Here is a 24068-nt window from a genome sequence, read left to right on the forward strand (position 1 = left end):
GGAAGGAGTCAAGAGGCACACACGACACCATCCACATCAATGGAATGGCTGTTGAATGTGTCTCCAGTTTCAAGTTCCTGGGGATCCACATCTCGGCGGACATGTCGTGGACGACCAACACCTCCAGCCTGGTCAAGAAGGCTCACCAGCGCCTCTTCTTCCTGAGGACACTGAGGAAGAATCAGCTCTCCTCGGCTATCCTGGTGAACTTCTATCGCTGCGCAATAGAAAGCATCCTGGCCAACTGTGTGGCAGTGTGGTATGGGAGCTGCTCTGTTGCGGAGCGCAAGGCACTGCAGCGGGTGGTGAAAACTGCCCAGCGCATCACAGGGACTCCACTGCCTGCCATCGAGCACATCCAGAGGAAACGCTGTCTGCATCGAGCTCGCAGCATCCTCAAGGACTCCTCTCACCCAGCCCACAGACTGTTTTCTCTCCTGCCCTCCGGCAGGCGTTTCAGGATCCACCGGACCAGGACCAGCAGACTAAAGAACAGTTTTTTCCCCAGAGCTGTCTCTTTACTGAACTCAAACCCCCGTTGATCCACTCCCCTCATATACTGATAACTCTCCTACGTCACATCTGCCTTCACTGTGTTATTTGCACTACCAACTGTTAATTACAGTAACAACTGTTTACTTATGCATTTTGCACTACCACACCGTAACTGGATTATGCTCATTTGCACTGCCGACTGTTATTTACAGTACCAACTGTTTACATTTGTATTTTGCACCGTACTTCTAACTAATATGCAGTCACTTTCCACTGCACTTTTACACTTTTTTTTCGGATAGCTTCTGTCCATAATTTATTGCACTACCTTAATCCACTGCCATATTCCTCATTTTAGCCTAACATATCATTGTATACCTCTATCTGTAAAATTCTGTTTATAGTAATAGCCATCTGTATATTATATTATATTCATAGTACATATCCACCTGTAAATTCTGTTTATAGTAATAACCATCTGTATATTATTCACTGTACATATTCACCTGTAAATTCTGTTTATAGTAATAACCATCTCTCTATTTATAGATATATATATATATTCAGTACATATCCATGTCCTGCACTTATGCAATGTTGTATATCCTGCACTTGCTGCTATTGCACTTCTGGTTAGACCTAAACTGCATTTCGTTGCCTTGTACTTGTACTTGTGTAATGACAATAAAGTTGAATCTAATCTAATCTAATCTATGGCAGATTAAAGAAACAGCAGAACTAATGGATGACTCTGGGACAGTGGGTGAACCGGAGAGACACTGGAGTGGATAAATCTCAGGGACAGGCTGAACCGTCTGGATGATGGGACAATGAACACAACTACTGTGATTGTAGATGTGAGTCTACATGGAAAATAAGTAATAAGAAGTAATTAATTAGGACACAAAACAGTTAAGTTACTGCATTGTGTTATTGCTTTAATGTTTTAACTATCATTGTGAACAGTATTATTAACTGACCATTGTGTTATTAAATGTATTAAAATAACACATTCAGCTCTGAATGTTGTCATCTTTTTCAATAGATTTTTCTACGTAAATTTCCATGTACTTTTGGGATTTTAGACTCAGCAGTTTGTGAATGGGACTTTTATTTTGGTATCTAAGTGTGACGTCATTAGGCTGCACCGCGCTCCCGCAACTGTTGTGATTCGGCTGGAGGAAGGTTTGTGTTTGAAGTGTTTAAAGCGACGCAGAATTATTTTAACATGTATATTTATCTAACAACGTTATGAGAGCAAAGTAACGTAATGAAAACTCATGATGAGTAACATTAAAGGTGCGTCTCATGTCGCTCTTTATCGTGAATTAGTTTAAACAGTCAACAAGCTGCTGGACTGGTTCAAGGCCCTCTTCTGGAAGGAGGAGATGGAGCTGACGCTGGTCGGCCTGCAGTACTCCGGGAAAACCACGTTCGTCAACGTGATCGCGGTAATCGAGCCTTTCCTGCCTCTCGCTTTATCACAGGTAGTCAATTGATTCGCAACAAATGATTCAGTGATTCGAAGCGCTGGATTTCTATTTCTATCTTTATTTAGATTTCAACAAATCATTAAATAGCTAAGTTAAACTGCCTAATAAATCAATGGTCTGTATAATATGCATTATTTTAGTAATTTTGTTGTGTTAGTTTTGATTGTGTTTGTCTAATCAGGGGCCAGTTGCATAAACTAAGCCATTATGTTAAGACAGTGTCTTAAGATCTAGTACGAGCCACTAGCAGTTAGGCAAGTGGCATTCAGTGTTACTTTTCGTATCAAATTAGGCCAGTTTATGTTTTTATGTAACGGATTTTAAAAAATTATGAACAGTCTTAAAGAAAAAAATGTATGTCTAACTTGTAAGACTAGTCTTAATGGTTTATGCAACCGGCCTCTGGTCTTTTAGGACCACTAACTGAACTAGAGCTGTTTGAGACACACAGAGATTGTGTATATTTATTTTTCTTTCTGTTAATTATTCTCATCTTGAACATGACTCAAACACACAGAAAAACTCCTGGTGAAGTGACAGAAATCCATGTGTACAAAGATGGCTTTTATTAAAGAGGAGAGTGAAGACATAAAGATTGAGGAAACAATCAGAGTGAAACATGAAGAAACTGAGGAACAATCAGGTTGGTTTTATTCTAATTCTTGTTTTAGTCATTTGATCCTTATACAAATGTCCAATTCATAGGCTGTAAAAAGATATGGATGTTCATTCTGCTGAAGAAAAGTGAAGCTACCGGAGTCTGCGCAGTAGAGAGCAGGAAGTAGAGCCGCGATATCAAAAGCTCGCCCAGACTCTCACAGATGCAGAACATTTCATTATGTTGGTGTGAAATAAACAGTTATGGAAAATGCCCCAGCAAACATGCTCCTTTGGGGCCCGTATGGGCCCATTGTGGGTTGCCCACTGTGGGCCCAGATACCGGCGTGAAATGCGGGGCACGTGTGGGGCCATAGTGGGTCAGCCCAAAGTGTGGGCTGACTGTGAGCTGGCCCACACTAAGCAGAGTGGGCCCCAGTTTATGCCATTTGTGGGCCCACAGCAAGCCCACACTTTGGGCAAAGTGTGGGTATTCTGTGGGTACACTGGAAAAAGTGTGGGCATACTGTGGGCAATGCACAGATGTGTCAGAATAGACCTGTATCTATAACAAACAACAAGATTGGTTTGGTTTTACTTTGCATTTGCCACAATACATACACCATAAATTCACTTGTTGAAAGTAGAAGTTAATAAATCCAATCATAAATTATAAATCATTTTTCAAATAATTTAATTTATTCACAGTCATGTAAAAAATGTAAATATACAATAGAGCTGCAACTAACGATTCTTTTTTCTGTAGAAACATAATGTATAACTAATGATACTATTCATCATAAAATGTATACAGAGTAGGCCTAATTAGGAAATGTTGTTTACTATAATAGTTGAGTATGATTTACTTATTGATTTGTGTCAATAGTAAACGAAAATGCACTTCTGTTTATCGGCAAACAGTTCACAAACAGGAGTTTTCAGCAAAGTGTTCATGTATAACTAGTCGTCTATTTTGAAGATATACATGTGCATAAACAACGACTAAAGCTGCCAGAAGTTTTTGCCCAAACTTCAAAGACACATTTAAATGATTGAAACTAGAGGCATGTCTTAACTTTAATGGTACTTTAATCATGTAAACTACCTATATACAGCATGTTATATGCATATGTGAACCCGGTCGCATTTGCAACAGATGTATGCTGCCCATAATAAATAAAAGCACGAGACGTACACGGGTCAGAGAAGAACACCGCAAAATGTGACCGAAAGGACAATATTTGTCTGGATTTGCAATACATACGCCACGGTTAAGCTGCGCGAGACGAACACTGGCAGTGTGAAAGCACAACAGGCGCGCGCTCTCCACACGCACACAGCTTCTGCTCTGCCACCGCGTGCAGTGTGAAAACGGCGTTACAGAGCGAACAAAGCACAGTTTTATTAGGCTTCTGTTTAAAGTACTCCCACACTTTTGAATGTCGCGGTCTGGCTTTATATGATGAATGATCATTTTCACTATGCCCGGGAGCAGAAGCCGCCATTATTCTAGATCTATTCTATTCTAGAACGTAAATAATGATACGTGTCGACGCATTTCACGCATGTCGACGCGTCGTTGCAGCCCTAATATACAACATATTATCATTCAAAAGTTTGGGGGCAGTAAGATTTTTAAAATGCTTTTGAAAGAAGTCCTTTCTGCTCATCAAGGCTGCATTTATTTGATAAATACATTAAAGAGTGTAATACTATTGCAACTTAAAATAACACTTTTTTTTGTTTTAATATATTAAATGACTAAGTCCCACCCACACAAACACTAAAGGCTTGTTCGACTTGATACAGCGATGCGCAGACCGATCGGCGGCTGACTTGAAGCAGTGCGTGCCAGTTAGAAATTTTGTCCAACTTGAGGCAGCGCTGACGCCACGTGACAGTGACGTATGTCAACAAAGTGCTTCGAGAGCAGTCGGTTAATACAGCCGGTGCAGTTTCTCCAGAGCGGCTGCACAAGGCTGCATGGACTCTGACGACGACACAGCTGTTCCACGATTGGCCAGATTCACAGATCAGTTGCATCCGGCCGCAGCCGATGTCGAACACTCCTTTAGTCCCACTTACAAATTACTAAGGGCGTTTTCACACCTGAAAGTCCGAACCGAAGTTCATGTTTTGATACATTTTATACATTGGGTTAGTTTTGGTTTGGTTTCACATTGCAATTATGTGAGCGCACTAAAGAACTTTACACTACGCACTTGCGTCCACTCGTCATCATCTATGTAAGCGGCATCTGGACACTGATTGGTTTGTAAACGGACGTGTGTCTGACGTCAGCGTCTTTGACAAGAATGAATGAACGGACGCATATCGTTGCCACTAGTGAACAGTGCGCATTGCTTGGCTATTTTTTATTTGTTACGTTTAAAAGTGGACATTTCAAGCTTTATATACACATATTTCTCATGTTTGTTAGACAAGTAGCCTGCTGAGTTTCGGTTTATTTGAGACGCGCTCCTGTTCATGTGCAAAGCATGTGATAGCTCCCGCCATTATTGTCTGCTATAGACTATTTGCTTCTTATTTATTAAATCCAGGCAATTATCTGATTAAACGTTGATTAAAATTAAGATACAATTTATACAAAACGAAATTCACATTAAAGAAAGGCTTTCTAGGCAAAATCATACAAAATTTCTTTCAAAATCATTTGTGACCTTCTGTCTTCTGACAAATTGGGCATCTTTTCACTTTTCATAATCAACGTAGCCTAGATGCAATTTAAAAATAACATTAAATGTTTAAACATAAACAGGAACTTCCTGCAAATGGTCTGAAAGTACGAACCATACAGAAAATGCTTTCACACTAGAAATGAACCAAATCTTTGTTCAGTTTGATCCGGACCGAGACTACCTCTTTTCGTCTGACCAAATTTCGTCTGTTTGGTCCGGACCGTGGTACGGGGGAGGTTTCACACCTGTAATTTTGATTTGAACCAAACTGAAAATCCGGAAAAGTCCATAACTCGAAAAGGGGAGGGGCTAGAGAGATGGGGCCATGCCCAATCGACTGAGCGGGGCTCAATTAGTTTAAATATTAAGTCTCCGCCCTCTAGGACCCAAGGGGGCGGAGATATAAGGGGGGTGACACAAAGGGTGACAAAAGATCATTTCATCCATGCAAGTCATTTAGGATGATTTGCTCCAAGGTTTCTCTAATGATGGACGGTTGTGCCTGGAGTGAATCAGTGAGTGGGAATATTCTCAACACTTGCATCTTCTGAATGGGTTCACTAAACCATGTGCTAGTGGAGATTCTCCCACGCTTGCACTTCCGGCTGGAGTTAACCCCAGAAACCCTCTTCTTTTAGTGTCAGACATTCAGCGACAGGGTTGATTATATGTCTCAGTCCCAATTTCTGATGATTGTCTCTAAAGACTACCATCATGGGGAATTCTTGAAGCAAGCTGTAAATGTCCTCCTCATCAAGGAAGTCACATGCTTCCAGTTTGTCTGGTATGTTGGCTTTCAATAGAAAGACTGCCTCCATCCTTGCATGCACTCTGCACTTTGTTTTTCCAGTCAGGTCTTGCATGTGTTCTATGCGAGTGAGGTGTTGTGCTGTACAGTTGGATGAAGTTCAAATCTTTATTTGGTCCCATGCCACGAACACCATTAGGAGTTGATTTCCAAGTGTAATTGGAAATTGGTCAATAAACAAGGACCCCCTGTGTCCAACCATTTGTTGGAGTCTATTTGTTGGAGGCCACATTATGTCTTTCCTGTAGCTTCCTGTAGCTCAAACAGTAGAGCATGGCGCTAGCAACGCCAAGGTCATGGGTTTGATTCCCAGGGAAAGCAAGAATTGACAAAAAATGTTAAATGTGTACCTTGAATGCAATGTAAGTCGCTTTGGATAAAAGCGTCTGTCAAATGCATAAATGTAAATGTAAATAAATGTAAATTTCCATGCGATCTTTTGGCGTCATGGTGCAGGCTATATGGACAGAAACTGCCTCTAGGTCTATGGGATCGTTGTCTTTTTGTCCAAATTTTGTAATGTACAGAATGATAGATTGATCTGGACTGGTATTAACTTGATCAATTGCCTCCATTAGCAAGTACAGGATGAAGGCTTAATCTGCCTTCAAGATGTGCATTCGCCCAAGATTGTTGGAGTTGTTTTTCATGATTGTTTGTCGTTGTTTCTGTTCTGATGGAAGGTTTTTGATTTTCTCGACGAAAACTTCAAATACTGTGTTGATTACACTTACAGCGTTGGCCCTAGCAGCATTGTCTGACAGCAAAAGTGGGTTTGGATGGCTGTAATTAGTGGAAATGATGCTCAAGTTGAGTAAATGTCCCCCATCAACGTAGGACAACACAGTGCCATATGTCTTGGTCAGGGCAGATAATCCTGCTGCATTGCATTTCTTCAGCTCAAGGTGCTTTTTCAAAATCGGCCAATGGTGCTGTAGGTTTGGACCCACAACGTTACTCACAAAGAGGTAGTGTAGAGGTAGTTTTAAGGAAGAAAGATGCCTGATCTGGATGACAAGGCCATCAAAGTCGTACCTTATGGCGTGGTGGGGTCGTCGGGAACAGAGGAATTTTGATGTCCTCATTTGTCAAGAAGTCATTGACAAAGTTGTGCTTGTAGAAGGCATCGAGTAGATTCTTTGAGTTCTCCGATGAGCTGCTGAAGAGGAACCCAAATAGGAAGTCCAGTTCTTCGTCTGAGTATTCCATTCGGTGTGGTTGAATAGGGTTAAATCTTGTCAAAGAGAGCCAAAGGCGAAACAATCCGGATAAAGCATAAAAAACAGCAGCAAATGTTGATGTTCGATCTGGTTAATCAAATTTTGCATGATTAACCAGATTAAGACAATACTCTGATTAAGAAACTACCATGTAGACAGCGATTTCCAATTACCTTAATCCGGTTAAAGTCATACTCGAAGTAAACGCAAATTTAATTAAGAGTATGCCTATTTTAGTCGCATTATCGGAGAGCATTACAGACATGTACACACCTTAATCACACTATTAACGTTGTGTAGGAGTTTTCGCCTCATTTTGTGACAGGACTCATATGCACACCATGCAGAAGGGAGGACTTTGGGGGCTTGAGTTGAGCCTGCCCTTTTTAAAAATTAATCAAAAGTGCCCCTCTCAACAATCATCAATAATGCTGTTGCCAATAAAACAGAATTATAATTATAATTAATATAACAACGCGTACAAAACAGTAACAAAGAGCTCAAATGTTGGAAAATTCCCATTTATCTTTTACGTATCTGCCTCCTCTATCTTTTTTTCTTTTTGTTGTAATTATTCTGCTCATTGTAAAATACAATACGTTTTTATCTGTAATCCCATATTCATAATTGTGACCAAACTGTCTGCTTACAACAGCGGTCGGGAACCTCTAGGCTCACGGGTCATATGGGTCATTCAGTGATTGCCTGTGGCTCGACGGCAGGAAAAAACAATCACGATTTTTTAAACCTTTTTCATCATTAATTAAAGCTATTATTCGAAATGTGGGCTGGCAAGAGGGGCAGTGTCTCTTCAAAAAAAAAAATGAAAGAGACAATATATTTTAATGTTAGGATCTCATGTTCATGAAGAAAACAATATACGCGTTACTCAGTTTTGGTTCTTTATTTTAACAACTGCGTAACATGAAGAAGCCTGTGTTCGTTCAGTGCTGTCTCGTGCTCCTTGTGCTGTATATACCCTATTAGCTACACATAACATAACCAAGTATAAGTTACCGTATATACCCTGGATCTCAACTATCACTACACGTTCCCCTTTTTCAAAGATTAGTCTTAACATGTAAACATTGCACAAAAATTCCAATAAACAACTATTAAGAAAAAAACAAAACTTTCAATATCTCTTTTTTTTCTCTTTCTTATGTCTTAAACATTTTTCAACAATAGTATAGAAAAATCAAATCTTAAAGATGATGAATGACCACACAGATGCTGAGGATTATTCTGCCTCATGTAGCAATCTATGTACTAACTATGAAGTCTTTCAAGTATCCAGGCTGTTTGATAACTCTTCATCTGGATGTTACAACATGGTTAGGTTGTTCAGGAACTTCTTGCTTTTTGTTCTGATCTTGATCACTTGGATGTTATTCAGCTTGTGTCTGTTCTTCATCCACATCTCTTTTCTTCAAACTTACATTGGTCTGAAGACAGTTTGAAGATGCGAAGATGCTTTCTGTTTCTTCTCAAGTCTCCATTCTCTGTGCGGACTATGTAAGATCTCGGTGTTGTGTGTTTACTAACAACCATAGCAGTCCATCCCTTCTCATTGTCCGTTTTGACTGTAATGGGATCTCCAGGTTTGAGTTACGGAGGCGGTCGACAACCATGACTTCTGTCATAATGTAAATTGTACTTTCTGTTACTCTCACCTTTGAGAAATCAGGCTACTCTGGCTTCAGTTTTTTTCTCCAGGACAGTAACAGGTGTTCTCAACTGCCGACCAAGCATCAACTGCGCTGGGCTGTATCCTGTGGCTTTGATGGGTGTAACTCTGTAAGCTAGAAGAGCTAGAAAAGGATCTTCCTGCCTGAGGATGTGCTTTGCGGTTCTCACTGCTCTTTCGGCCTCACCATTTGACTGCGGAAAATATGGGCTCGTAGTAATGTGGTGAAACCCATACATTTTTGCGAAGTCTTGAAATTGTTGACTATCAAATTGTGGACCATTGTCAGTAACAAGGGTAGCAGGATAACCCCATCTGGCAAACATGTTGCTCAATCTCAATGTCACCGTCTTTCCTGTCATATCTGGAAGATGGGCAATGTCGATGAAGCTAGAAAAATAGTCAACCACTACAAGGTAACTGTTCTTATTGACTTCACAAATGTCAGAGCAATTCTCGACCACAGTGTGTCTGGTATTGGGGTAGTTATTAAGGGCTCTCGATGTTGTGTTGTTTTGTTTGTTTGACAGAAAACACAGTTCTCTGTGACTACTTGGATCTCTTTACTAATCCAAGGCCACCAAACACTTTGTTTTGCACGCTCTCTACACTTGACAATCCCCATGTGACCGTCATGTAGTTTCTTCTTGATCTCAGCTCTCATGAGACTTAGAATAACAATCCTGTCACTGTAGATCAGAAGATCATCACACACTGATAACACATCTTTCACAACATAATAAGGCTTAATGTGCTCCGGCACTTGTGACAGATATCTTGGCCATCCTTGTCTGACATAGTTCACCACCATCTGCAACTCAGGATCAATCTTTGTAGCTTCAATGATCTCATTAATCCGTGAGCATGTCATCGGCCAGGCAGCTCTCGTGGACTTCTCCAGGGCCGTTATGTCATCTGCAAGCTCTACTGAATCCAGATGGATGTCTTGAAAAGGTATCAGCCACAATCAGTGATTTCCGCAGCACATACTCTTCTTTAGCATTGAACATCATCCGCCACATCAAAAGTCGCTGACATCTCAGAGGAACCATGTCAATTTCCTTGCTATTGATGAGCGGAATCAACGGTTTATGATCTCTGTGAATTAGAAAACTGTCCAGTCCATACAAGTATTTGGAAAATATTTCACATGGGACCTTCGCTGCGGGCTACACGCGGGACGCCTGGAACAGCTGGCAAGTCCTGTGCCTGGAAGTCCTGTCCGTGGTGGATGTGGAAGATTTATTCATAATTGGCATTTTGGGTTCCTATTTCTCGGCCTTGGGATTGCCCTGACCTATCGGAAGATTTGTAAGACAGCTGCCAGCAAATTCACCCAGCCGCTGTCTGTGGAAATTAAAGACTGCTTCGGGGATGTGTGTGACCGACTGAAGGTATTAGATCAAAGAGTGACACAGATCGAGGAACTGTACCATAACATCTCAGCCCGGACTGTGGAGACGCAGGGAAGAGTGGGCTCCATCGGGGGTCAAGCTAGTGAACTGCTACGCAGTATGTCTGGTGTGACCAAGAAATTGGATGAAATGTCCAAGTAAATTCATGAAACGGACGCTCGCCACTGACGCTGAGGATCAGAAAGGATTGATTGATTATGGTCAGGAAAAATTACCGAAGATCAGCTAAATGGATTAAGATATTGACCCCCTCCTTCCCTCACCTCACCGTCCACCCTGTCCCTATCTCTCTCGGTTGGGAGGTCAGCTTGACAGCTGGGTCCTGCTATCTTGCTATCATTCCCTGTGCACTGCCAGATCTCCCTTCAAGGACAAGTCACAGAACTGAACTCAAAAACATCTTAAGTTATGGCTAACATTCACACAACACAAGACTCTTCTGACTCTTACTCGCATCATACAGTTTTTTCTGGAGAGCGTGTGGCGGCGCTTTAAATAGCTGCGGCTCGGAGGCTTGCTCCAAACACATTTCGTTGCATTGTACTTGTACATGTGTAATGACAATAAACTTGAATCTAATCTAAATCTAATCTAATTAAGAGGATGGGTAGTTTCAGCTAATCCAGGTAAGTATCGACCTAGGTAATGAACCATTCCCAAGATCCTCTTCACTTTTGTCACATTTTGTGGAGGTTTAATGTTCATTATGGCCTCGACCTTCTCATCTGGTCTGACTCCACCAGCATCAATGATATGACCTAGAAACCGTATTTGTGTTTGTCTCAACAGGCATTTATCCTGATTGAGTTTCAATCCCGCATCGGAAAGTGTGCTCAAAACCAGGGCTCTGAACCGGTTCAAGGAACGAAAACCGGAAACGAACGAAATTTTAAGAGGAACAAAAACGAAATCAAAATCAATTTGAATCGTTCTGGACAGAAACGTTAATTTGAAATGACCATTAACCGGTTAATAACGTTATTTTATCGTTCTCTTTAATATTTTAATTTGGCAGTGACCAATAATGAATAGAGTAGTACAGCATGTGACGTTGACGGATCAAGCGTGAGTGAAATGCCCGCGCACCAGTCATCTATGAATCTACCGGTAGCGCAAGTCAGTGTAGAGCGCGCATTTACATGCCTCAAGTACATTTCTTTCCCCGCTGAGGTCTACAATGAAAGCGTAGGTATTGGAGGACATTCTTTTCGTACGTTTAAATAAGTAGTACGGACTTTAAGCTCAAATAGTCTTATTTAGGCTAGTTTGTGGATTTCGTTTAAGCCTATCCAAGTAGGTTACTAGCATCTATCAAACATTTTTCCTATAGTCTTTCAGATTGCCAATACAGGACAGGTCAATGTTTTCTATATAGACGGTTGATGCTTCGTATTAAATGGTATGTTATATTGCATTAAATGATCAAGCTTTATTAGCTGACTGAATTTGATTATGCGATGCAAGGACGTGTTGCGCAGTGTTTGCTTTGAAATTACCAGTTGACAGTGCATTAAAAGAGCCAGTTTATTTATTCTTTATTCATGCAATTTTTAAAACAAGTCGTGTTGAAAAAAAAGTTATGTACAAAGAATGTCATCACTCTTCTGAAAAGAATAGGCATATAGAGGGCCACTTTCCGCTCCATTAAAACAGGTCAATATTTGTCCCGCTGTTTATGCTTTGTTATTAATGCATGTATTTCTGTTGTGGTTTTAAAAATGTTATGAAATAAATATTCAAGTTTAATTATCATGCGTTATATTATTATTGAGTGAAAATAAGTCAATAAGAAAATAAGAAAAGATAATAAGTATATTTATTTATACATATTTGTTTAAAGTATAGGCTAAATTAAAATAACGTTATTAACCGTTATTTTTTCAAATCAAACCGTTTTCGGAACAGTAATGTTTAATGAGGAACGCAAAAACGGAACGTTAAAATATCGATTCTGCTCGGAGTGAACCGATTGATATTTTTTTCCGTTTTTAAGCCCTGCTCAAAACTCTCCTTAGAGGTAGTGTTATTTTCGTCAACGAAAAGTATGACTAAATATCTTGGTCAACGAACCTTTATAACGTGACGAAAACGAGACAAGACACAACGTAAATGCTGGTCATGTGACGATGACGAATAAAAACGAGACTAAATGTGGTTCACAAAATAAAAACTATGCTAAAATGTCTCTTCATTTTCGTTGACGAAAATGAGACGAGACGAAAAGTCGTGTTTTTATTTTTCAGTATTTGTGTCTCATTCAGGGGCTGCATCAGGTCTCACTGCGCAGACGCAGGTGACATCACTCTCTTCAAGCCCCACTTGCGCGGCGTCTCCGGTGAGTGAACGGGTCCGATGGCCGGCCAGTCGAGGTTCGTAAGCCCTGTTCGGACGGTAATTGTTTGTCCTGCGGTCGTAAGGTGTTTTCATCATTTACAGGGGCTAGTCAGTGATTTTATTGTCGTCTTAATCCAGAATATCAGTGTTTTTCTCCCACCACCTGTGTAAAAATCTCCGGCCGAATTACCTAACTGAATTACTGTTTGACAAACACCAAGGTCGTGTGGTGCCGTCTGAATCCACATCTCTGAGTTTTCAATCACTTCAGAATTCACGGTTTATATCCTTTTTGGCCACTGCAGAGCACCGTGCGGTTGTGCATCGCTGTTATTTGGATGCATTTTAAAGATCTAGACTTGTATTACTGAAATATTGGCAAGTATTTACAAGAGCAAGATATTTCATCACCGCTCAAAAAAAGAAAGAAAGAAAAGCACGTAAACATTTGAAATGTGCCGTTATAACGGCAGCAATTATATATGTTAAAATAACCGCAGCATTATGAATACCTCATAAGCGAATAAGAGGCTATATTCACTTATTTTCACTCATTTCCATGTGGAATAAAATTATATCCTTTATTTTGAGTTAAAATACAAGACAGAAAAACATTTTGACTATAATGTGGGTCTATTTTTAAACATATTTAAATAATGAAATAATAATTTGGATATTTTCCTATTATTCAATTAAATATGCATTTATTCTTATTATTTTCCTATTATTAAATTAAATCTGCATTTATTCTTATTAAGACATTTGGAAAAAACTTTTATTACATTGACGTGGAAAATAAAACGGGTGTTGTGGAAATAGATGGGGAGAAATGTGGCCACAAAAATCACAGGAGAAAACACCACAAACCTTAAGAGACATCTCAATGTTTTTATTTATTTTATTTAAATGTATGTGTGTGTACTTCTAACATGTTTAGTTGGTAAAATAAATATGTTGTAACTTCAAATCAGAGCATCTTCCGTGTCTGGAATGGATGTATTCTTGAGTTTATAAGGTAACAATAATATAATAAGAATATTGTTTGAAACGGGTTTGGCTAAAGGAAGATTTTGGTTTTGTCTATAATACGTACTTATACTATATTGACTGGGTTAAATAAAATTGCATTACTAAAAAGAGACTAAAATACAATTTTCATTGACTAAAACTTGACTAAAATGTCATCAGTTTTCGTCAACTAAAACTAGACGAAAATGGTCATAGATAATTCTGACTAAAATAAGACTAAAATGCTCAAACTTTTAGTCGACTAAAACTTGACTACACTAAAAAGAGTATGACTATGACTAAAACTAATAAAAACTAAATGACAGCTTGACACAAAGACTAGACTAAAACTAAAATTAAAACAGGCCGCCAAAAACAACACTACTTAGAGGACACTCATGAACCTCTGGCGTCTCTCCATAGACAATTATGTTGTCCATGTACGCTGCTGTACCTTCATGGTCTCTTAATATGGTATTCATCTCTCTTTGGAATATCTCTGGTGCACTGGAAATTACAAAAGGAAGTCGATGGAAGAAATACCTCCCAAACGGCGTTATGAACGTTGTGAGTTTAGCACTCTTACTCTCCAGTGGAATTTGCCAAAATCTGCTTGCTGCATCCAGTAGTGAAAATTTTTGAGGGTCTGGAATGTTGAGTTGGGTTTTGTGTGGAATTTTATATTCAAACTAATCATCTGGAAGATTCATTTGTGTCTAATGCGTCCACAATTCCTAAATTAATTTGATGATAGGCATGCGATTGATTAATAAAAGGGTGTGATTAATTGTGATTTAAACATTTTTATCAATTGACAGTCCTAGTAAAAATATTTGGATCAAGTAAATGATTTGAGGGACTCCTGATGGAACTGGCTTAAACCTCCCGCCAACACTCGTTCAGTTTAGTTTAGTGAGAACGTCAATAGACGTATAGTATAGTATAGTATAGTATAGTATAGTATAGTATAGTATAGTATAGTATAGTATAGTATAGTATAGTATAGTATAGTATAGTATAGTATAGTATAGTATAGTAGAGTATTACTTGGCCATGGTCAATAAAATCCTAATACTTATCCAACATTTTTACGAGCATGTAGCTGTGATCAGCATGATTAGGGACACCATTTAGCTGCAAAACATTAAACAACCTAAAGTTTGATACTAACAAAGACTTTATTAACTGAAGCAGGGTAAAGGATAAAATCATGAAGTTATGACAGTATTTGATATTCAGCAAACCAACAGACAGAAAATGACAGTTTCTTCGTTCTAACACCTTAGTGAAAAGAGGTAGGGGAGACTTAATGTATATTTATTAGTGCTGAGCAATCAATCACATCCAAAATAAACGTTTGTGTTAGATAATACAGTTGCAATCAAAATTATTCAACCCCCTTGACCTGCAGGACATTTTGCTGCCAAGAACAAATATATTTAAATTCATGTGTGTATATATTTAAGAAATATTTGCAGGTGTGTGTGTGTGTGTATATATATATATACATATATACACATATACATATACAGCTCTGGAAAAAATTAAGAGACCACCGCAATTTTTTCTTAAATCAGCATCTCTACATGTACGGCAGCCATTCCATTCCAGTGTCTGTTGAATTCCAACACAGGCACACCTCATTCTACTGAATGAGGTGCTGATTAGGTGATCTCCTGGACCAAATCTTATTTAATGGCGAAAAGTATAAAAAAAACACTGCTGTGGTCATTACTATCCTCTTGCAATAGAACCAGCTGGATGGCAAAGAACAGTGCTAATAGTACCTCAAAAGTAATTGGAATCGAAAAATAATTATTGACCATGCCAAAAGAGTTGAAAAGGAAAGTTTTGAGTGAGGAAAAGAAGGGTTCAATTCTGGCTTTACTGGCAGAGGGATACAGTGAGCGTCGGGTTGCTTACATCCTTAAAATTTCAAAGACGGCGGTTCATAAGAACAAGGTCAAGCAGCAGACATTGGGGACAACAAAGCTACAGACCGGCAGAGGGCGAAAACGACTCTCCATTGAACAGAATGACCGCCAACTCATTCGAATGTCACTCAACAACCGTAGGATAACATCAAGTGACCTACAAAAAGAATGGCAAACGGCAGCTGGGGTGAAGTGTACGGCGAGGACGGTTCGAAACAGGCTCCTAGGGGCTAGCCCTAGAAAAAAGCCCTTCATCAATGAGAAGCAAAGAAGAGCCAGGCTGAGATTTGCAAGAGACCATAAGGATTGGACTGTAGAGGACTGGAGTAAGGTCATCTTCTCTGAGTCCAATTGTTCAGCTTTGTCCAACACCTGGTCGTCTAATGGTTAGACGGAGACCTGGAGAGGCCTACAAGCCACAGTGTCTCGCACCCACTGTGAAATTTGGTGGAGGATCGGTGATGATCTGGGGGTGCTTCAGCAAGGCTGGAATCGGGCAGATTTGTCTTTGTGAAGGATACATGAATCAAGCCATGTACAAGGTGGTCCTAAAAGAAGACTTGCTTCCTTCTGCTCTGACAATGTTCCCCAACAGTGAGGATTGGTTTTTCCAATCTATCTATAGTGATCGCTACTGAATGGCACTGTTACTATTGTATTTTTAGAATGATTATAGCCAAATATCTGTCGCAAGAACTATTAACCCAAAACGAACACTAAACACTGGCTTTACTAGTAAGTTAGCCAAATCACACACAGAACCATGTTTAGCAAGCCTGCAGATAAATAATACATAAAAGCTCTAATCAAAGAATCATTTACACTAATGCCAAGTTCGCTGTTGAGATTTTAACGTTAGGTGTTTGTAACGATAGGTGTTCGTCGGATAACGTTAAGTATGAATGAGCATTTAACAGACTGGTTTGCAGAACAGTGTTGTCATCTGTTTACTTCCTTGCTACAACCTATTACAGGAAAACACATCGATGAAAAATAAATCAGACTTACAGGTTGTGGCCCGTAAATAGCTTCTGTTTGTAAATCCAGCTTTCAGGCCGTTGTGCACATCCTGCATTGAACTTGCGAACATTGTGGAAGTTTTCCTCCGTGAAATGTGCTGCGGGAGGGAGCCCCGCGCGCGTCGTGCATTCACACACTGGCCGCGTTTGTCTCATGCAGCTGACGTTGTGCAAATCCGGCATTGAACTCGCGAAGATGGTGGACGTTTTCCTCCGTGAGATGTGCTGCTGGAAAGCAAGTACCCCAGACCTGCAATCCGGATGAATATAACAGCGTTTCCTCGGCATCGCGGCAACAACACTCCAGCCTAACTATACCACAACAGGGCCGCGATACAAAATGGCCTCACCCCCCTTATTTAATATTCTCGGAGGAGGGGTTTATGTAAATATTGAGCCTGGTGATGTCACCAACCCTGGAGGAATGTCTGTAGTCGCCTGCTGGCCGTTTGCTGTAGTTCTTAGAAATGGATTTCTTTAAAAGCAAATATCTCCCTTTGCTTTAAACTTTGAACGTTGTAACTTTGCAGATGTTGTTTATGCTCAAGCAGCAACATTACACGCTAGCTAAAGTTGGAATAGTGAAATCGTGGTTTACCACCCCTTTAAACAATAACAAGTTTTTCTTGGATGTCCCTTATGCCATCATGGTTTTTTTTTTTCATTCTTGAAACAATAACAAAACTATTATTGATGAATAGAATGTCTTGATTATTAAGAACAGGTACTTTTTGTACCCATTTTTGCCAACAGGATGGTAAATAATAAAAAAAAATATGTTCAAAAACATATATTGTATATGCTGTTAATGATCCTCACCTTCCAAAATAAAACATAATGTAAAACATTTAACGTTGCTGTCAAATTATTATTTAAAAATGACTCGCCTAACAGGGTGGAAGACCATAATTAACAGTGGATGAGTTTTCCGTCATTGTCCTGCATGATTTGCCATCAGTAATGTGTGGCACTGCACCTATATAACATGGTTTTATATATAATATTAATTTATGCATATATGTGTTTATAGAATTTGCAATATACACAAAATACGATTTATTCTATTAGAATTTCCACCCTGTTAGGTTTATAGAATCTAACAGGGTGGAATTTTTTAAGAGAAGTTAGCCGTAGCTCTTTGAGGGATCAACGTTTAGCTAACTAACCTTCTACAGATAAACAGAACTTTTATAACTATGTCAGATATGTTTTAACATTTTTTTGACCGGACAAACATTCTTCATAACAGAGCCTAACAGGGTGGAACTTTAAGAGTGGGACAAGCAGGATAACATTTCAAAAACTACAAAAAAAGGTAGAGGTGAGAGTTGAAGCTTACTTAATTTTGTACAGTTGAATACCAGCAGGAAAATGTAATTTTGAACAGAAAATTGTCTCAATGAAATTGTGGTCTTTTTTGGAAGTCGAGAAATACATACTAACAGGGTGGAAGATGACTTCAGGGACACAGTAAATGAAGACAATTGTAAAAAAAAAAAATAACTATAGTTTCATGATTTATATGTATAACTAGAGGTAGTTTAGCCTATTCTATAACATAATCTAAAAATAATTTGAGATTTTTATCATTTCATGGTTTATAGTTCTTGTGGAAGTTGATTACTTTGCACTGAGGACATGATAAAATTGAATGCATATATCAATAAAAGGTGTGTAAAATACAAAATAGTATTTTTAATACCTATTATATCTGTTTAAGTGATAAAGAAGACCTACATTTATAATTTAAGCCATTTCTTATGTGACACTCATATTTTCCAAAAAAAGGAAAGTAAATCATAAAGACAGAAAAGTCACTGTATAACAGGAACGACCCAGCTACAACATGCGGCTGTTGTCATCGGTAGAAGTGGTGCCACTCTCGTCCTCGTCCGCGGCACAAGTGCTTTGTATTTTAACCATAGATTGTAAACGAGCAGCTATGGTTGCGCGTTTCACACACCTTCTCCGGACCACTTTGAGTTGTTGACACTGACAGCGGCAAAAGCGACGCATGCGCTTTTCACTTGTAAAACTCAAGGGTGTATGGGTAATGTAGTCTCTGCTCGCAAATGAGCGTACCGGTACGCTAAAAGCACGTTCTGGGCGCACGGAGAGGTGGAGGTACGCTCAAGAGCTATATTTGGAAGTGGCGCTACTGAGTACCGGCCCACTTAAAGCACTGCTATACATGTGATCTTTGTTAACTACATTTAACATTTCTAAAACATTATATCAGAAGAGTGTGAATTAATCCATAGGCAAAAACAATCCAAAAGGAAAATCTAGAGATGGGTAACTTGCATACGTTTATCAATTTCTCAAGTGTTTTTGTCTGTTTCAAATTGAAGTGAAGTGGGAGTGCAACTCTCTAAAATTTCTTTAGGTCATAAAACAGTCTTAACTTACTGATGTGTTTTTGCTGCCATGGTAACCAGGGGCGGATTTAGTGATTTGGGGGCCCCAAGCAAAATACAGGAATGGCCCTATGTTGTGATGATTGCTGACCTTATCCCATAGTTGTGGACAATTTTTATTTTATTTTATAACATTGTACACGTTATAAATAATTGCTTTTGTCATGTTGTAGATCCCTTGTTCACGTGTAAACGGGCTATAACAGTATTAGAGTAGGTTGGACACTAGGTGGTCATTTGTGGAAATTTTCACTGCACAATTGTTTACACAACACAATGCTGTCTAATCCTAAAATTTAAAATATTTTTTATATTATCAAACCGAAATAAATTATTACACGAATGAGAATTTTCAACCAAAAATGTGTGTACCTGTCTGGAAAGTCTCTAGCCTGTGCTACACTGAGAAATGTACACGGACTAAGTATTTCAGGCACTTGTTGCACTCACTCGACTCTTCACGACCAATCGCTTATTGTACCCCCAAGTTGTAAGTCGCTTTGGATAAAAGCGTCTGCTAAATGCATAAATGTAAATGTAAAGTAACTGCGCATGTGTCATCTACTCGGGTCCTTGAGTGAACGCCATTTAAAACTATAAATATATTATACGCACTGTTGCTCCGTATTTAATTATAACTTCAGATGCATGATATTTTCATTTGTAGAGCCTTATGAAATCTGTTCCTATGAAAATCCAGATTTTTTTCTGGATGGTTATATACAATTTTATTAACCAAAAACCATGTCTAATTAATTTAAACTTGAATAATTTAACAGCAATTTATTAAAAGTTTAACAAAATATATATTTATTTGTTTTATGTAGCTATTTACATTTTTCTGGTAATCAAATGAAGGCATACAACATTTATCTTTTATTCCAATGAAATTTAAACAAACCCTTTCATTTTTGTACATTCAAAGTGCTACACAACAGAGGGCCTACTGTTAAAATTGTTACATTAAGACATACTATACTGTCCAAACTTTTATTTTGACGGGTTGCCTTAGACCTTTTTCTGTGTATGTTATGATGATAGCTTCTCTCAAATGAAACGGTTCAATGCTCGTGGCATATGATTTCCACGATGCAGAAAATGTGAACGGAATAGCGGAATCCAGTCATAAAAATTTAATTTAATATTTAACGCGGAATGTCACGGAATTTGTCAAATTTTGGATTAATAAATCCAATGCAAGTCAGTACACTTCAATCAAATCGCGATATGGACTAGTGTATGTGAATATTAAACGGCAAAAATACTATTTAAATATGAATCCTGCATGTTTCGTGTCTCTGTGTGAATTAATTGAGCGTTGCGCATGCTTCAGTAGTAAACTGTGCGTCTGAGTTTTTATGAATGGATTCTGTGATCCTGTACGCGTCTTCTGAATCACGGAAATCATTTGGGCGCTACACTTTCTACAAGAAGCACGTTCAATGCGGATGCGCAGGCGGTTGTCGTGGTAATGAACACCACAGCAACCACTTGTGCATCCGCGCTGAACTCGCATCTCGTATATAAAAAGCATTTTAGGGGGCACTTGGCTTTCGGGGGCCCCAGGCAGTCGCCTACCTTTGCCTAAGGGTTAAGTCCGCCCCTGATTGTAACCAGTACCTGGTTTGGGGATTATGGATCTGAAAAACTCTAACTCATAGTTTCCTCATAGTTGGGTGAGGGGTATTGTGGATTATTTATTAAATAAAGTAAATAATTGTGTCTGATCGGTCTCAGTCACTACACATTTAAAACCATTTCAGCTAAGTGGGTCTAAGATCAAGTTGTATGTTGGTTTTAATGCTTTACATGTATAAATGTTTTAATGTCTGTTGCTTTGTGCTATTAAACTGGGGTTAACTTTTAATTGTCTTTTTTGCCTTAGACCTGATGGCACTGAAAGAGGAGAGTCAAGATCTGAATGACATGAGAGAGAAACACCATGATTTCCTAACTGAAGAAAAACCTTTTAGTTGCTCACAGACCGAAAAGACTTTGTCACAAAAAAACCCTCTAAAGACAGAAACTATAAGTAATTTCATATGTGAACAGTGTGGAAAGAGTTTTAAAAAAAAAGGATACCTTAAGGTCCATATGAAAATTCACACCGGAGAGAAGCCTTACACATGCCCTTATGCCTGCCAACAGTGTGGAATAAGTTTCAGTCTGAAAGGAAACCTTAACAGGCACATGATAGTTCACACTGGAGAGAAGCCTTACACATGCCCTCAGTGTGGAAAGAGTTTCAACCTAAAAGAAAGTCTTAATTGCCACGTGAGAACTCACACTGGAGAAAAGCCTTACACCTGCCAACAGTGTGGAATAAGTTTCAACCGAAAAGGAAACTTTAACAGGCACATGAGAGTTCACACTGGAGAGAAGCCTTACACATGCCCTCAGTGTGGAAAAAGTTTCAACCTAAAAGGAAGTCTTAATTGCCACGTGAGAATTCACACTGTAGAGAATCCTTATACCTGTAGATGGTGTGGAAAGAGTTTTGAACAACATGAAAACCTTAAAGTTCACATGAGAATTCATTCTGGAGAGAAAGCCTACACATGCCCTCAGTGTGGAAAGAGTTTCATTCAAAAAGGACACTTGAAAGACCACATAAGGATTCACACTGGAGAGAAGCCGTTCACCTGCCAACAATGTGGAAAAAGATTCAACCAAAAAGGTTGTCTTAACAGGCACATGAGCATTCACTTATGAGAGAACAGTTTTATGTCATCAGTGTGGAATGAGTTTCAGACAGAAAAACCTTGGGCTCATGTAATAACTCATACCGGAGGGAAGCCTTTCATGTGCCATCTCTGGAAAGACTTGCAGAAACAAAGCAAATCTTGAGGCCTTTTTTACGTTATAGAAAGGCCTTTCACCAGCCCTCAATCAAAGTTCTTTTCTGGTCTTTGCTTAGGGGCACTGGACTTTGTGAACATCCAGTGTGGAATTTCAATGAATATGCCAATTTGTGCTGTGCATTTTCCTTTCAGTAACCAAATAAATGCGGTGAGAAAACTGCAAAGCATCAAAAAAGCAGTTGTGAAAGCATAAAAAAAAAACAGTTAGTGTCACTTTCAATTAGAATAACAACTTCAATTTCTACTGTAAAGCAGGCATCGTTAAAGAAGGTGGAGCCCCAGGGCACACCCATCTATTACTTGATAACCACGGACAAATAGTAGTTTGATCCGCCAGTGTTTACCCATCAGAACTTTTCAAGAAAGTTTGCTCTGGGAAGCTGTTTCAAACTCCAAACAAACCTCATTTTAGCCTGATTTTGTGTGAAATTATTATTATTATATATTAGGGCTGTCATTTTTGAGAAAAATCTAATTCGAGCGGATATCAAATATCAAGCATTGTATTCAAATATATTCGAATATCTACGAGCGCCCCCCCCCCCCCCCCAAAAAAAACCCCCGCAATAAAATCAGTTTAGCATATCACATTACAGACACACTTACAAAAATGTTTATTGCCAGCATACAGAAGTTATTACACGACCATTAACACAAGGAAAACTTCAGCCAGGACATTCTAAAACGCTTAATGTACTAAGACACTGTTATTAAGAGACCAAACTCAGTAAACATAATACTAATAACGTATACTATGTACAAAAAATCAGATGAGCCCAGAATATGAACGCAACAGGTTAATTCCACGTTAAGCGTTTTTCTCTCATAGAAAACCATTAGGCTATAAGAAAACGCTTAACGTGGCTTAATGTACTAAGACAGTGTTATTAAGAGACCAAACTCAGGAAACATAACAATAATACTGTTTGATAGAACTGCTTGTGCTTGGTTTGCTACCACGGTTATCTGCGTGCTTCCTCAGGGATGAACTTCCACATTTGCGGCTATCTTTTCTTCAACTCCTCAGGATCCATCTTGACGACTGCAGTGCAGGCAGATCGCGTGCGCGGTTGTGATTTCTCCTGGGAGGGTGCGCGGGCACAAATAAACGAATGGATTTTAAATTATTTAATCATCTTGAAATACAGGCAAGGCATATGTATTGTAGATGATTTTGTACATCTACAATAGGGCTGTCACGATATCAGATTTTTCACACCACGGTTATTGTGGCCAAAAAAAATCACGATATCGATATATCACGATATCTATAGACCCTTGGGGGAGAAAGTTAAATGAATTGGTAACACTTTACAATAAGGTTGTATTAGTTGACATTAGTTAAAGGGTTAGTTCACCCAAAAATGAAAATTCTGTCATTAATTACTTACCCTCATGTCGGTCGACACCCGTCAGACCTTCGTTCATCTTCGGAACAGAAATGAAGATATTTTAGTTGTAATCTGATGGCTCTGAAAGGCCTCCATTGGCACAATGGCACGGTTCACTCTCAAGACCCTTAAAAGGTACTAAAGACGTTGTTACAAAGTCCATCTCACTACAGTGGTTCTAAAATACCTTTATGAATCGGCGACAATAGTTTGTGCGCAAAAAAACCCCAAAAACAACTTACATAGTGATGAAGATTTCAAAACACGGCATCATGAAGCTTCGAAGCGTTATGAATCAGAGAGTCGATTCAGCGGTTTGAATTGCCAAATTTCAGCAGTTTGGCGGTTTGACACGCGATCCGAATCATCATTCGGCTCGCTGATTCATAACGCTTCGAAGCTTCATGATGCTTTGTTTTGAAATCGTCATCACTATGTAAGTCGTTATTTAGGGTTTTTTTGCGCACAAAAACTATTGTCGCCGAGGGGTGTCGAACGACATGAGGGTAAGTAATTAATGACAGAATTTTCATTTTTGGGTGAACTAACCCTTTAATGAACTAACCATGAACAACAGCTGTTCAGCATTAGTTAATCTTCTTTGTTAATGTTAGTTAATATAGAGCTGTTCATGGTTTGTTCATGTTAGTTCACAGTGTATTTTAGCAAGATTTTAATAATGCATTAGTA

General features: G+C 39.0%; 2 protein-coding genes across 5 annotated transcripts in view; one reads left to right on the forward strand and one right to left on the reverse strand.

Moving 5' to 3' along the window:
- LOC307126529 (uncharacterized protein) overlaps window positions 1-24068 on the reverse strand; it is a 1210917-nt gene that overhangs the window by 89619 nt on the left and 1097230 nt on the right. The window lies entirely within an intron of this gene.
- Window positions 1624-22178, forward strand: LOC307126542 (uncharacterized protein). 4 transcript variants are annotated; one of them, XM_079817128.1, is made up of 4 exons: window positions 1624-1680; window positions 1828-1946; window positions 2506-2631; window positions 21012-22176. In XM_079817128.1, exons 3-4 carry the CDS (start codon window positions 2535-2537, stop codon window positions 21836-21838), a joined length of 924 nt encoding a protein of 307 aa, XP_079673254.1. In that variant the 5' UTR covers window positions 1624-1680; window positions 1828-1946; window positions 2506-2534; the 3' UTR covers window positions 21839-22176. The 4 variants fall into 4 exon arrangements, with proteins under 4 accessions (XP_079673254.1, XP_079673251.1, XP_079673252.1 ...); XM_079817127.1 differs by having other exon boundaries at window positions 1662-1680; window positions 1828-1982; XM_079817125.1 differs by having other exon boundaries at window positions 1653-1982; window positions 21012-22178.

This window comes from Gobio gobio (assembly GCF_949357685.1).
Source record: "Gobio gobio genome assembly, chromosome: 5".
Classification (NCBI taxonomy): domain Eukaryota; kingdom Metazoa; phylum Chordata; class Actinopteri; order Cypriniformes; family Gobionidae; genus Gobio; species Gobio gobio.

Bases quoted from the DNA above. Each gene is read 5' to 3' on its own strand.
- LOC307126542 (XM_079817128.1), top strand. From the start codon at position 2,535: ATGTGTACAAAGATGGCTTTTATTAAAGAGGAGAGTGAAGACATAAAG. The intron at 2,632-21,011 runs GTTGGTTTTATT...TTTTTGCCTTAG, and splicing joins AGAAACTGAGGAACAATCAG to ACCTGATGGCACTGAAAGAG.